The sequence below is a fragment of the Phascolarctos cinereus genome, unplaced genomic scaffold, assembly GCF_003287225.1.
Source record: "Phascolarctos cinereus isolate Bilbo 61053 unplaced genomic scaffold, phaCin_HiC Scaffold_4;HRSCAF=312, whole genome shotgun sequence".
Taxonomy (NCBI): Eukaryota; Metazoa; Chordata; class Mammalia; order Diprotodontia; family Phascolarctidae; genus Phascolarctos; species Phascolarctos cinereus.
The window spans coordinates 389,860,226-389,874,293 of record NW_027555847.1 but is presented as its reverse complement, the minus strand read 5'-3'; the positions used below and the strand labels follow the sequence as shown (position 1 = coordinate 389,874,293).

Genomic DNA, 14,068 nt, shown 5'->3' with positions numbered 1-14,068 from the left:
CTTTAGTTGAAGGTGCCTTCTTCCTTATTTTCCTCTCTTCTCTCCTTTCTAGCAGGGAGTCTCCCCTTCCCCCAGCATTTCCTACTTCCCCACCCCAATTTTACCATTTCCTGTTGAGAGTACCCACCCTAGTTTTATCCTACATGGTCAACAGGAATCTGAAATATCCTAGAAGCTAAGGCCATAGGGTCTTTCCTCCCCTTCCCTAACTCCCAGGAAAAGAACAGTATGAGCAGAGGGGTGGTCCTGAATGAGTGGACTAACAAATGAATGAATGGGGGAAAAATCATCTGGCTGCTCTACCTTTTATTATTAAAGATGAACTCCAGATAAACAACCCCACAAAAGTTCAAACATAGGGTAATGGGAATGACCTGAAAAAACCCAGCCCATCCAGACAGACCAGCCCTGTTGTTTGAGGGGACTTCTGAAAGTTTCAGGCTTGGGGTCCTAGATAAACCCAAGAAAGAGAAATTGATTTATTATCTCATGCACACCAGGTGAGGGTGGGTGGCTATGTGTTTCCTCCAAGGTACCTGAAACTTCGGGACACAGAATGGCATCATGTAGAGATTCCTCCTCAGCACCTGTCAACCCTCACTGTAAGGGCTTGCTTTGCATCCAGTTAAATTAATTATACCTTCCCTCCCCTCCCCCCACCCTTCCATTCCCCAGAACTTGTTCTCACTTTGACAAAATTGAAACACTGGGGACAGCGAGAAAGCGTAAGGTGTGAGGGTGTTTTTTGTCTCTTTTAGGTGATGTAGCTATGCAAAGCATCGATTTTACAGAAAGATATGGTTTGATGGCAGCCAAGTGAATCCATTGCTCTCTCTGGACAGAGTGAAATAAGCTTGTTTTGGGTAACTAGAGAAAGACGGTGGTGTGGAGCATCATTAATAGTAATCTAGTGACAGTAACTATCCAATTGCAACCTTCCAAGGAGGTTCAAGTCCATACAACCCACCAGGAGCTGAGTTCACCCCCTCACTACACATGTACTGAGCAAATATTTCCAACATTTTTGCCTTTGTGTATGTTATTAGAACCAGTCAATATGATAAATATAACATGGGGATAATTTCCTGCTGTTGCTGCCTAGTCTTTCTAGCCTTACCCAACAGCAGTGACATGTTACAATCACTGGTTATATCGGTCAACCAAAATATTGATATTATTAATAATGGATATCACTATGTTGACCTTTGTTCAGACAACTGAATCATCCCAGGGTAGTTGTCACATTCCTTTAAGAAGTATAGATAAATCTATTACTGTGCAATCTTAGGCATGTGTTTTCCACTTACCTTTAAACCTCCAGGGTGAGGTGACCTTAGTGAGAGATACTGGTGCTTTTAGAATTGATCAAATAGTTAATCAGAGTATTATGGGGGGGGTAGCATAATCAGAGAGTTCCTATACACATATTGTATACTGTTTTATCTTTTGACAGTTTTCTTCCCCGGGATCTCGAGGGGAGTCTCATCTTAAAAAGGATATTATTAGGTCAATGCTATTTTTGCTATTTACCTGCTTGCTGGCACCAGCCAAAAAAGGGGCCCAAGCTAGAAGCAAGTTGCTAAGAGGGCAGGGCCTACTCCAAACCTGACCTTGGCATTAGTCTCTCCACCTGCACAATGGGAGCAGCCCATCTAGCTATCCCTCCACTGGGAGGATGGAGAATGGACCCTGATACTTCCCTTTGCTCTCAAGTCCCCAATCATCTGAATGCCAAGATGCTGATGGTGTGTTTCCAAGGAGCAATGCTTATTATGTAATGGGAATTGACCCTATGGGTATTAAAAAAGGAATAGAGCCATGTTGGTTACATCAGAAAACATACTGCATATGTGTGTGTATACATGTCTGCTTTCTTGTTATTATTTACATGCCCTCATGCCTGCATGCATGAATACTTATGTCAGAGATGGCCTCATGTCGCTGCTTTATCAACTCATTTTACATTGATTCATTTTTGTTCAGACTGAGAAACTCTCTCACCCAGAGGCACACCTCTAGCTCTCCCCGGCAAAGGAAGGCTGGGCTAGCTGGAAAAATCTTTTGGATGCTCAGACATAGCATATGAATAAACCAGACATGGATTAATTAGGTGTGACTGCATCATTAAATTAGAATAATGAACAAACAGCCACGTATGGCATTCAAATCTTCCTAGAACTACTCAGAGGGTCGCTTTCAAGTAAGTCACCTGTCAGTTTGTAGGTTTTGGGGCCCCCTCCTCCCTTCCCAGGAGAGTGAGATTTCTGTTGTACCATGGAGCTGGATGCTTTAGGCACACCTACCCCAACTAGTGCCCACATCCTCACAGTCACCCAGACTCCACAACTGAATCAAAACAATGACTTGGTTTCATTTAGCATCACCCAAATTCACTCGGGCTGCAAGCATTTTCCGGAGTGAAATATGACATCAGTGCAGGTGTTCACAAGGCGAAAGTAAGGGAGGGAGAAGTTAAGAGGTGTGGGTAAAGGATACAAGCTCTATTGATCTCATAATATTTATGTGCACATGCACATACACACATACATGCACACACACACACCTTTTGCAGTTTTCAGAGATTGTCTGCATCGTGTCCAGATTCCTCATTCCAGCCAGAGACTCAGCTGTAGCTAAAGCCCCGATTGTGCATTTTGAGGAATAATTGCAAAGCCAAACATTCTCTTTCCCTTTGCAACCTGCCCCCACAAAACTGCCCCCAACATGCACATGTTTTGCTCCCTCCCTCTCCCAGAAGCTGATATCCCCAAGCAAGGCCCTGTCCTAACCAACAGTGTCTGTGCAGCAAGGACTGTCTGTCTTTAACAAAGAAGATGAAATAAACAGATAAGAGAGAGGAAAATGGGAAGCTCTGTCGCCTCATTGGCCGAGCTGTTGGATAGTCCTAATGCATCTGAGAGCTTTGTACTAAGAATCTGTTAAGTATCTAAAAACCTTTGATCTGTAGCCAGTCTTAACAAAGGTGATAATTAATTAAAGGAGAGTGTATTGCAATAAAGTAACATCGTGGTCAGTTTATACACTGTCCAGAGCTGGGCCTCGGAAGTCACTGTCAATTAAAGTCCTGTTGGAGACCAGTTCATTATCAATTTTTTCCCCCTGAGCTTTGATCAATAATTTTGGCTGCTCTTTCCTCACAAAGTGAGCACAATGTCTATATCTATAAGGGTGCCCATTCATTTACATCATACAGATGGCCACATATGATTTGGTTCCTGAGCTATTAAGAACCGGTTTGAGTTTTCAATCAGCTAGGTTGGAGGAGAAATGCACACAATGATAGAGGAAAAAAGAAAGTGGAGCAAATTGCAAGAAAAACAATAAAAGCCCTAGTAACACCCAATCCCCTCCCCTGTCCCTTTCCCAAACTCTCAAGTTCACTTGTGAACTCTGTCCTAGCCACAGCAGAGAGTACTCTTAGCCCATTTTTCTTTTTCACTCTTGTGGGTAAGGACCATGGCATGTGGTCTACATTAACCTCAGGAAATGAGAAAATTCCAAGTTGTCCAGTGGATGGAGTTGTTGGAAGACCCTATAGCTAGTCATTCCTCACTTGATAGAAGCCAAACACCTCAACTTTGGAGATCTCCCAATGCTGAATTCATCCACAGCTTCATTCCTTTTTTTGCTCCCTGCCTGTCTGTGGCCTTCAATGTCTTCAGTACCAGACTTAATATCAACCCTTACTCTCCATACTCAGCTTTAGGGATTCATTTGTATAACTATCTCTGGGAAATTTTTTTTTGAAGAGGAAGTTGGTATGACCTTTTATTTTCACCCCTCAGCTCTCATTCACACATCCAACTGGAACCAGAGCCTATGAGCTGGACTGGGGTGGTGGGGTTAGGGATCCCAGAAAAGAAACATTTTAAGAAGCCTGGTGCAAAGAGGGTTTACCTCCAATGCCGCAGAGATGCTGACTGGCAGGCTGCTGGGTTCCTGCCACACCCTGACTGGGTTTGGAGAAAAACACTGATGACTTCTAGGAGAGCCGTCTTGATTGAATTAGGAAAGTCCTTGGTATGTGGAGGGTGTTCACTTTCAGGAGATAAAGAAGGGGATGGGGTGTTATAGGAGTGTAGTGTCAAGAGAGGGCTGTGGGATGCAGAAGGGGCAGCATTGTCTCTGCAGAGAGACTCCTCTGCGGCTGCTCAGCCCAGAAGGTCACTTCCAAAATGTAATCAATGGAGTTGAGGGGTGGTAAAAGGAATAAAGATCTGAAGAAAGGTCATAGGAAGTGGAAGATGCAGATGGATAACCTCAGAAAATCTTCCCCTCCCTACCCTGAGTGGGGAGGGAGTAAACAGAGAAGCCCCCAAACCTTGGGTCAAGACTCATGGACCCAAGGGATGAGTTGGTGCATCATCTGTAAGTTAAATGTCTAGTAGTATTTCCCCCCAGATTTTCTTAATCACCTACCTTCTCCCCTTGCCTTGTCCCCCCCCCAAAAGGCATACTATGATTTTGAGAGGAAATTTCCCTTCATACTAACTTTGACACCTTAACTTACCACATATACAAACCACTCAAGGATATGCACACACACACACACACCCCACAAACACACACTCTTATCCCCAACTTTTGCAACTTCTCACTACTTTCCTTCTTACTGGGCTTTCATATTCCTCTCTCTTTTCCTCTTTCAGGTCAAATAGTTTCCTCCTGAGCACGGGTGCTACTCTAGCTCTAACTTGTTTGCCCTATTGGATACTCTCAGTTTCCAGTGCCCACATGGCATTTTGTTGATTTACCTTTCATTGTCACTTTGTCATTCACTCCATACACTGGTCCTTCCACTCACCATTATCCTTCTCATAATCTTGTCTTATTACTAGATCTCAAGGAACTGTGTGGCCACCTCCTCACAGAGGCCGAGGGGTACAATGGTTTCTTATAGACTCTCCTGTCTAAAATGAGGCAGTTATTTTTTCTGAATCAGAGAAGTGGCATTTCAGACTTGTATTTGAATACCCAGGTCTCTCTGGCTCTCTCTCTCTCTCTCTCTCTCTCTCTCTCTCTCTCTCTCTCTCTCTCTCTCTCTCTCTCTCTCATGCACATATACATATACACATACATGATCAACCACTTACAGCACACCAAAGGGGGAGGGATGTGGAGAGAAAATTAAACAAAAAACACACATTCGAGATGATTATCCTGGAATTCCATTCTTCTGCAACGCCTCAACAACTCTAAAACCCACCCTGGAAGGGTGATATCTTTAGATTAAATTTAATGGTGTTTTCTAATATTTGTCTTAAAGAAACGGATATGCTGAAGAGACACCTTTTGGTTATGAGTTATGAATGACTGAACAATTTGAGAATGTGATGGAGATAATGTCAGGACCTCAAGGAAAACCCTTTAACGCAATCTAGAATCCATTTTCAGACTGTGAAAGACAGACAGAGTAAAAACCTCTTGGCTGGGTTTCTATATAATCTAGTCCAGAACTAGTTGATGCATGTGTGCAGGTCACATGTGGAAATGCCAATGCACACACACACACACACACACACACGTACGCATGTGTTGTTATTTCTGTGGACACTAACTCTGAAAATGTATGTATGAAAGAGAAACACACACAAGAAATTATTTCCCTTCTTCTGAAATAAATCAATCTATTGCTTTTCCCCTTTTGCTATTGAAGAGACTACTTATATAGCATTTACAATTTAGAGCTTTAATTTAGGGACACTTTATTTTTTTAATTCCAATTTCATATTCTCACCAAAAGTTACTTTGTCTTGTTTGTTTGTTTACTTGTCTGACTGTATCATTCTTCCTACCTGTTTCTTGCAAAGGAAACCTGCCATTCAATGACATGGGTGTGTTTTTATGTAGACACTCCACTGGACTATTTTCTTTGATAGCACTGGTTTTTCATTTTCAAAGAGGTTTTTTTTTAAACATTCATCCAAATTGGTCATGAGTTTATGTCCAGGCTCTGCTGTCACTTTACTTTCTGGAATGCTGAAATTTGATGGGGATTTGTTTGAGCTTTAATTCATGTATCCACAGAGAAAAAAAAAGTCTTCTCAGTTAGGCTAGAATGGATAGAAGCCTGATGTTCTGAGGGATTGCACATCTTGAATGCAGGCATGATATTGTGAAGCATAGAACCCACAGAAATTTAAATCTAACCATATTTCCCCTCCCCCACTTAGAGATTTTTTTGGGTTTTCCCCAATCCACTTTTAATTGAGATGCATTCTGTTTGCCATATGAAGGTTTAAGTTAGGGGAGAGGGATTGGTGAATATATTTAAAACGGAATAAACTCTGAGGCAATTTCCAAAGGATGGTTCCACCCCAACTTCTTTTTATATGAAATGTGAAATTCTCAGAAGACTGCATATTTTATAGATTAGTGGTTCTTGCTTATGAATATCCAAAGGCCAGCATGCAATGCCTTCTCTTTCTTACAGCTGGAAAAATCTCCATGCAGGGTGGACACCCAAGCGCAGATCTGTTCTGACTGGATAACTAGAAGGACTGTTAGGTGGACCTGGCTGTTTAGATTAAAATGCATTACAGGCCCTGTGAACAAGCATGCATCAGTAGTAAAGGCTGTTTAAACCTTTGGGGACAGCCCTATATTTAGATTACATTAATTCATAAATATTATACTAAATACCACTTAAATTGGACTTAAATGACTTCAAAGATAATGCATTATAATATGGCTGTCCAGAGAGCACTAGTCTTTATGTCTCCCAGTAACTCAGTCTTCTCAGCCTCCTAACCTGCTAGACAAGACCAAAGTTATGAATGGATTGCTAAATTGTTCATGTGTGATTTGATAACTCTGCATATGTGGGTGCCACTTGTGTTTTTATGTGGTTCCTACTTCTGTTCTCTGTACCCAAACCCCAGGAAAGAAGACAATGAGGATGAAATACATAAAAGACAAAAATGAGAAAGAGAGGAACAGGAGGAAGAAGAGAAGGAAGAGATCTCTCCCCATACCAAAAGAAGTCTCTCTAAGCTTGGTCTCATCTCACTCATAATGCTAACATAGGTGATATAGGTCTTCTTTAATCAGTAGCACAAATCTTTCCTCTTTGATGACTAGAAAATAAAATCCTCTTCCAAAGTGTTTCTAATGGTATGGGACATGGGAAGGGATGGGATGGGGAAGAAAAAATCCTTAGAATCTGAGAGTTTTCACTATCTGAGTGTTTTGTTGTCATCTGCCCACTCTGACCTCATTTTATTTTCAATTAGTGTCCCATTAGCAGAGTGAGAATGTACCTTTAAAAACCATCTTGCCATAACACCATCAATATCTCCCCTAGAAGGGTAGCTCTCCTCTCCTCTGATAGAACTGTCTTTTTTCTTCAGTACCTTTAAATACTCCTTTTACAGTACCACAACCTTCCAATTTGACTTAAGCTAATTCTTTTTTAAGGTTTCTCTCCACCCAACAGACATTCCATTAACTCTTGGGGTTAGTTCTCTTACCCAGCTACATGAAATGGAAGGTAATGGTTTAAAATAACTTGATCAGGCAACTGATTTATTTATTGGTTTGTTAATTTGGTTATTTATTTATTATCAATTAATTAATAGACACATTAGTTAGTAGCTTTCAAGGCTAGTGTCTTACCAAATCTTTCAGTTCTATCCCAACTAGGTTCATTAAAAGTTGGAAATTCAGCAAGGAGTGAGCAAGATACACCAGCAATCTTTCATCCCTGATTTAACAAAAGGCACCATTTTCATATTTTCCCTCATGTTGTCGATTTAGAGGTGGGGGGGGACTAGAAGCTAAACACAATCTTCATTCTTCAAAGTCCCATCATGCTTTTTGACTTAATGGTAATTAATCACCAATGGCAAGAGAGGGGTTTTTTTGTTTTTTTTTTCAGTAGCCAGAGGCTTATTTTTATCAGGATTAGCTAATAAATCAGGCAGCATCACAGAAGGAGGAGTTCAAACTCTTCTTGGACTGAATAAAACAGACCTCAGAAACTGTATCATTTATTTAGCTCTCCCGAAGCTCCAAGTGCTGTCAGTGACATTCATAGCCGAGACTCGCTCTATAAAAAACGAGGGGAATGGGATATGCAGAAGTTTCATAGGGGAGAAAATGATGCCCGGATTTGGAGGGTAAGCTGCTGCAGTAAGGAGGGCCAAGTAAATACACCCTGGGCCACCAATTGGTTTATCTACTACTGTCAGTAGAGATAATTTGAGGGTCAAAACATTCATAAAAATGGGATTTTGCCTATCCCAGACAGCTTGGTTAAGTCTATGTAAACCCATACCACAGCACTATTTCTCTTTATGATGCTGATAATTTTACTTACATATGCATGATAGAAAAATATAAAATAACATAACTATCACCCAACATATAGTGATTGTATCTATAACTTCATTTCAAGGAATTTGAAAACAAATCAATGTAAATTGTAAAAGTTTGCCCAGATCAGAAATAAATAAATAAGTGGCTTTTTCTTGTTCCAGATGCAATGGTAAATCTGTCTCTTAGAATATGCCCTTTTCCTCCAGTGGATTCTGAATATTTTTGTGTGTAAACTTTAAATTCTTCCACGACTGAACGTGATGTCCATTTTGATGGAGAAAGAGCTCTTTTTTCTATGATTTTTTTTAAAAAATGGAACAACAAAAATAAGAAAATAGCATTGTTATGCTTCTAGGAAGCTTGATTAAAAGGAGAGAAAGCTACAAGGCTACAGTTAACCCCAGGAAGCTAGAGTGGGTGGGGGAAGGAAGGAAACGAATAGTATTTAGGAAGCTATCTCTCCCCACTCCATCTCACCAGTCTCTTCTGAACAGATATTTTCTCCAAACTGAATAAGGGTGATAATCTTTCACTCCCTACAATCCTCACAACACCCCCTCACCCAAACTAGTATATTTCTCTGTTTTTGTGCCACTCAACATGCCATTAACTTTAAGATTTACTACTCAGCAGGCAATCTGGAATACGTTAAAGCCAATAAAACTGCTCTCTGGGACTCCAACTACAAGAGTTTGGCTGCAGGTCTGCTTGATATTGGGAATGGAGGTAGGGTGAAGAAGTACAGAGGGAAAATAGTGGTAATAAAAACCTCTGTTTAGGGAAAACAGACATCCCCACACCCAGCACCCAATGTACTAGAAGATCAACCCTTACAATAGCCAGCGTGTAGCAAGGGAGCAGGCTTCCCAGCTGGACTGTGTGTGTATTTTTTCCTTTGAAATCACCAGCCCTTACACAGTAGTTTTGGAATCTCTCCATACTTATGTTTATTAAAAATTGGTTTTACATGTACATTATCTACAACTTACTCAGCCTGGTGCTACTTCCCTGCCTCAGCAATCAATCTCTCTCTGAGAGCATTTAACTTGCCCACACCTCTCAGCCTCCTATTAATCCCAGCTGCACATCCTATACATTAGTGTAAGGGAGCGAAGTGTTGGGCTAATTTCGTCACCCACCAGCCACCCACACACGGTCTACAACTGAGCACGTTTGGGGCTCTGCTTTAATGAGAATAAAAAAGGAGGAAAAAAAAGGATGCTGCAGAAAATTCCCATTGCCCCTTCCTATAAAAAGTTACTAGTTTTTTTTCTTCTTCCTCTTTCTCTCTCTTCCCTGATAGTAACAACAACCAGAACTTACAACTGCTTCAAAGGATAGGGAGAAAATATTTTATGAAGCTCCTTGCCTGGTAGGCTTAGAATTGATCTGTGTCTATCTTCTGAAAATATATATTATCACCACATATATTTTCCAAAACCCAGGTCTCCCTAGCAAGTGACTGGCACTGTTTTCTGGATCTCCTCCCCCCATATCTGTTTCTCTGTCTCTCTCTGTTTCTCTCTCTCTCTCTCTCTCTCTCTCTCTCTCTCTCTCTCTCTCTCTCTCTCTCCTGTGATGTGTTTTCCCTTCCTGATTCTTCCTCCCATGCATTGTCACTTATGCCTTCAAATATCCAACTCAACCCTTTTCTCTCCCCCCCCCCCAATTCCCCTCCCTTTGCCAGGTCACTCAGGCATGAAGCTTGAATGTACAGGGGAGTTTACTGCTAAAATGATACAGAGAAAAAATCACCTTAAGCATTTAACACCCCCACCCCCACCCCAAACCCCCATTTAGGCAGCTGTGCTGATACTACTATGGACCCAAAAAGAAGAGGAAGAGAAAAAAAAAAATCTTAGTATTTTCAGCACCACATCTGTGGACAGCACCCGTTCTTGAATCCTCAGACCGCTCAACACTGCTACTCTGTACATTCTACCTAACCATTTTCAATCCCAACCCCTCAAGTGGCTCTGTACCCCGACCAAAATCAAACCCCGCTCTCATTTCTTTTTGCTCTCCCTCTCTTTTCCTTCCTTCCCAGGAGAATATCCTATCCCCCCATTCTTTCTCTTTGCCATCTGTCTAATCTTTTCCCTTCCCCCTAAAACCAACCTTCTCCCCTACTAAACATCCCCCCTAACACCCCCACACCCTTTCCTGTTCCTCCTCCTCTTTTTTCCTCCCCCAGGATATCTTCTCCCTCTCTCTCTCTCTCTCTCTCTCTCTCTCTCTCTCTCTCTCTCTCTCTCTCTCTCTCTCTCTCTCTCTCTCTCTCTTTCTCTGTCTCCTTTTCCACAGCAAAGTTAAGAAGGAAATCGTCCACTAACCTTTGTGCATGCCAGTGAACCTGTCCTTCAGAACCGTCAGCTCGTAGATCTTGCCAAACTCCTCGAAGAGGGGCTTGAGGTCTTTCTCGTCCAGGTTTCGGGGGATCTGCCCAATGAACAGCTTGATGGCATCATGGTCCTTCATGGGAATGGTAGACGGGTTCCCCGGGCTATGGTTTAATCCGTTCATGTGCCCGTTACTGCCCGGGCTGCCGTGACTGTTGTTACTGAGGCTCGTATTGTCAGCCTGTCCGTTTGCTAACGTAGCCATCTTTATATACATAGAGAAAATCTTCTTTCCTTTTATTCTTTCTCGCTCTCTCACTCTCTCACTCCCTCTCCCTCTCTCTCTCGCCCTCTCTCTCGCTTTCACACACGCACACACATACACACACACTCAGTCTCTCCCTCTCTACACCTCTTCTCTCTTCTCCTCTCTCTCTCTCTTCTCCTCTCTCTCTCTCTCTCTCTCTCTCTCTCTCTCTCTCTCTCTCTCTCTCTCTCTCTCTCTCTCTCTCCTCTCTTCTTTCTCTCTCTCTCTCTCTCTCTCTCCTCTCTCCTCCCTCTTTCTCTTCTCTCTCTTCTCTCCCTAGGTCTGATCTGATTTTTTTTTTTTTTACATTGAACAGACAGGATCTCTGTCCTTTCCGTTTAAACAGGCTGGACCAGTTCAAGTTCCCAGCCAGACTAGGGGGTGGGGGCGGCGTGTGTGTGCAGGGGGGGGTGGGGGGAGACGGGCCTGGGAGGGGGGAAGAGAGGGAAGGGCTCAAGGGAGACTGAGACGGGTGGGGAGGGGAAGGAGTGGGGGCTGGCTTTCGTTGGCTTTTCTCCCCCACCCCCCCACCTCCCCCCGTCTGCCAGACCCAGAGAGACACGGTGGTACCTTCCAAGACAGCCCCAGGCTATAAATAGCGCCAGGCGCATGGCTCTTCGGGAGGCGCTGAGATTCGGGGGCCAAGCGAGCGAAGGGGAGCGAGTGCATTTTAGGAACGGGGCTGGCTGCCTTTCGTATTTGTCTTTTTTTAATTTTTTTTTGGGGGGTGGTGATGGACTGTGGTAATAGAAGTAGGTGTAACATTTTTTTGGGGGGAGGATATAAAAACATTGATTTTTTAAAATTTGAGTGCGTGTGTGTGTGCATGTATGCGTGTATGTCTGTGTCAGGGGCCATCCCCTGCCGAGGCGCATTTTATTAGCCAGAGAGAGAGGGAGAAAAGAGAAAAAAGAAGGAATAGGAAAGGAAGGAAAGGAAAGGATGGTGGGGCGGGGCGGCGGCAGCGGTGGAGGTAGAATGGGCGGTTTTCCCCCTTCGTCCTGATTTATTTATTTATTTATTTCTAATATAAAAAGGCTGCCGGGTTGTAGAGGATCAGCCACTGATTAATCAGTATATATGGAGAAAGTGCTACATTAATATATATCATGTATATAGATCATTTATAGATAAGAACTCTCTCTCTCTCTCTCTCTCTCTCTCTCTCTCTCTCTCTCTCTCTCTCTCTCTCTCTCTCTCTCTCTCTCTCTCTTTCTCTCCCCCCTCTCCCTTCCTTGCATCCCAAAGAGCAGCCACAAATTCCTCCTCCCCCCGTTTATCTCACGCATCGGTGTAGGTTCCTGAGGGAAAGGGACAGGCACAGCTCTGTTGGGTGTGTGTGTGTGTGTGTGCAGGATGAGAGACAGGTTTGAGGCTTGGGGTTCCCCCCTCTTCTGTCCTCAGCTCAGATAGGGCTATATGTGTAAGTCTCCCACCCTGGGTACGATTCCCTTCCTGGGCGTTGATCTACTACAGCAGAGGGGCCGGCACCCCTGTAGGGCCGGACTGGGCTCACTGGGCGGGGAGGAGAGTGTGGTGGGGGGACTGAGTGACTAGTGGAGGGAATGGATGGATGGGCGCCACTCGGATCTTCTTGCCGCTTACATCGGGGGCGGGGGAAGGCGCGTAGCCCGGGGGTGGGAAAGGCGGGAGCTTGGGAAGGAGACTTTATCTGGGTCTCCTCTGCTTTCCTGGCTAGAATTGAAATTTTCTTTTTAAATCCTCCACCAAATAAATATATAAGTGAATGAATAAATTAACCTGGAAAGCGAGCCCTGCTGCTACCGATCCCGGCTCGATGAGGCACAGAGTGACTGCTGCTCTGCTGGCGAGAGTCGCCACCTCCCCTCCCATCCCCCAGATGTGCGTTTGGCATCTAGAGGCAGTAGGGGAGGTGGGGGCTGACACTGGATCCGCGGGAGGGGACAGCAAAGGAGTATGGGGAGAGGAGTTGTGAGTGTGTATGTGTGTGTGTGTACGCGCGCGCGCGTGTGTAAAGGGGGATGATGAAAACTGGGGGCGTCCATCTCGCCCACGAGGGGACTGTGGATCAACCAGGGGAGGGCGTGAGTTGCCAGAGCAGGAGTCCAAGTCTCCTTCTCTACGAGCGGATTATGCTTCTGGTCTTGGGGCAGGCGCGGATTTTAATAGGATTCCCCCACCCACCCCCGCCCCATCCCGCAACTGTGTTTTTAACCACCTTTCTCCCAAAGATCCCTCCACATTTGTCACCCCACCCAGGCAAAATAAATAAAATTAAAAAGAAATCACCTACCCGGCAGCCCTACAGCTGGTGGAGCGGGAGCTGTCCGCTGCAGGCTTCTCGCTGCTTTCCTTGTTTTCGCTTGTCTTTGCTTCTCAGAAAAAGACTGTTGAATTTATTGTGTATTTTCAAAATTAAATAGCACCCCCTCACACATAAAATTCAGGCGAACCCTCTTTAATAAACCCACACCCGGGCTCCTAAGGGTCACCTCGGCTCCTGCCAGCAACAGCTGAGATTGGGAAGCTTTAACTTAGTCTTGGAACCCCAGGCTGGTCGCTTTTTGCAGCCCTCATCCTGGCGGGGCAATGAGATACAAAGTAATGTTGTGAAAAACGCTGAGTTCTAATCATTCATTTTCAAATTCTCAATGTTCGTTTACCTAGTGTACAATTGGAGCTGAGAAGCATAGCCCTTTATAGACATTTACATATACATATACAATTATTCACCGTGGTGTATAGCATCATATTATTGTACATACAGTATATGCCAGAGGAAAAAAATAACACATACAGAAAGGTGTTTTGTGAGTCTATGTGTGAATTCGAACGAGTGCGGTTATACTGTAGGTAGAGGAGATTGGGGGTGTTTGTGTATATATGTAGATAGTGTGTGTACAGTATGTGTGTTTGTACAGTTGTGTGTATTATTGTTTTTATGCCAGGTCCAAGTCTGTAGGTAGAGTGTATTTGTAAAGTACGAATATGTATGTAGAGATACACAGTGTTTGGCAAATCCGCGTGCCTGCACCTATTTATACACATACCTATGCCTGCCTAGGTTCACCGGGATAGGTCAGTAGAGGTTGACAAGTTTGCC

General features: G+C 43.7%; 1 protein-coding gene across 21 annotated transcripts in view; it reads right to left on the bottom strand.

The window, feature by feature from the left end:
* Window positions 1-11,331, bottom strand: part of CELF4 (CUGBP Elav-like family member 4) — a 583,999-nt gene extending 572,668 nt beyond the window's left edge. For 12 of the 21 annotated variants that reach the window (XM_020985716.2, XM_020985719.2, XM_078153281.1 and 9 more), the window contains exon 1: window positions 10,671-11,330. In XM_020985716.2, coding sequence (XP_020841375.1) covers window positions 10,671-10,953 — 283 coding nt within the window. In that variant the 5' untranslated portion in view covers window positions 10,954-11,330. Of the gene's footprint in view, window positions 1-10,670 lie in introns of all 21 variants that reach the window. The other 9 variants (XM_020985720.2, XM_020985726.2, XM_078153278.1 and 6 more) reach the window with 2 other exon arrangements.
* Window positions 11,332-14,068: the final 2,737 nt, after the last annotated feature.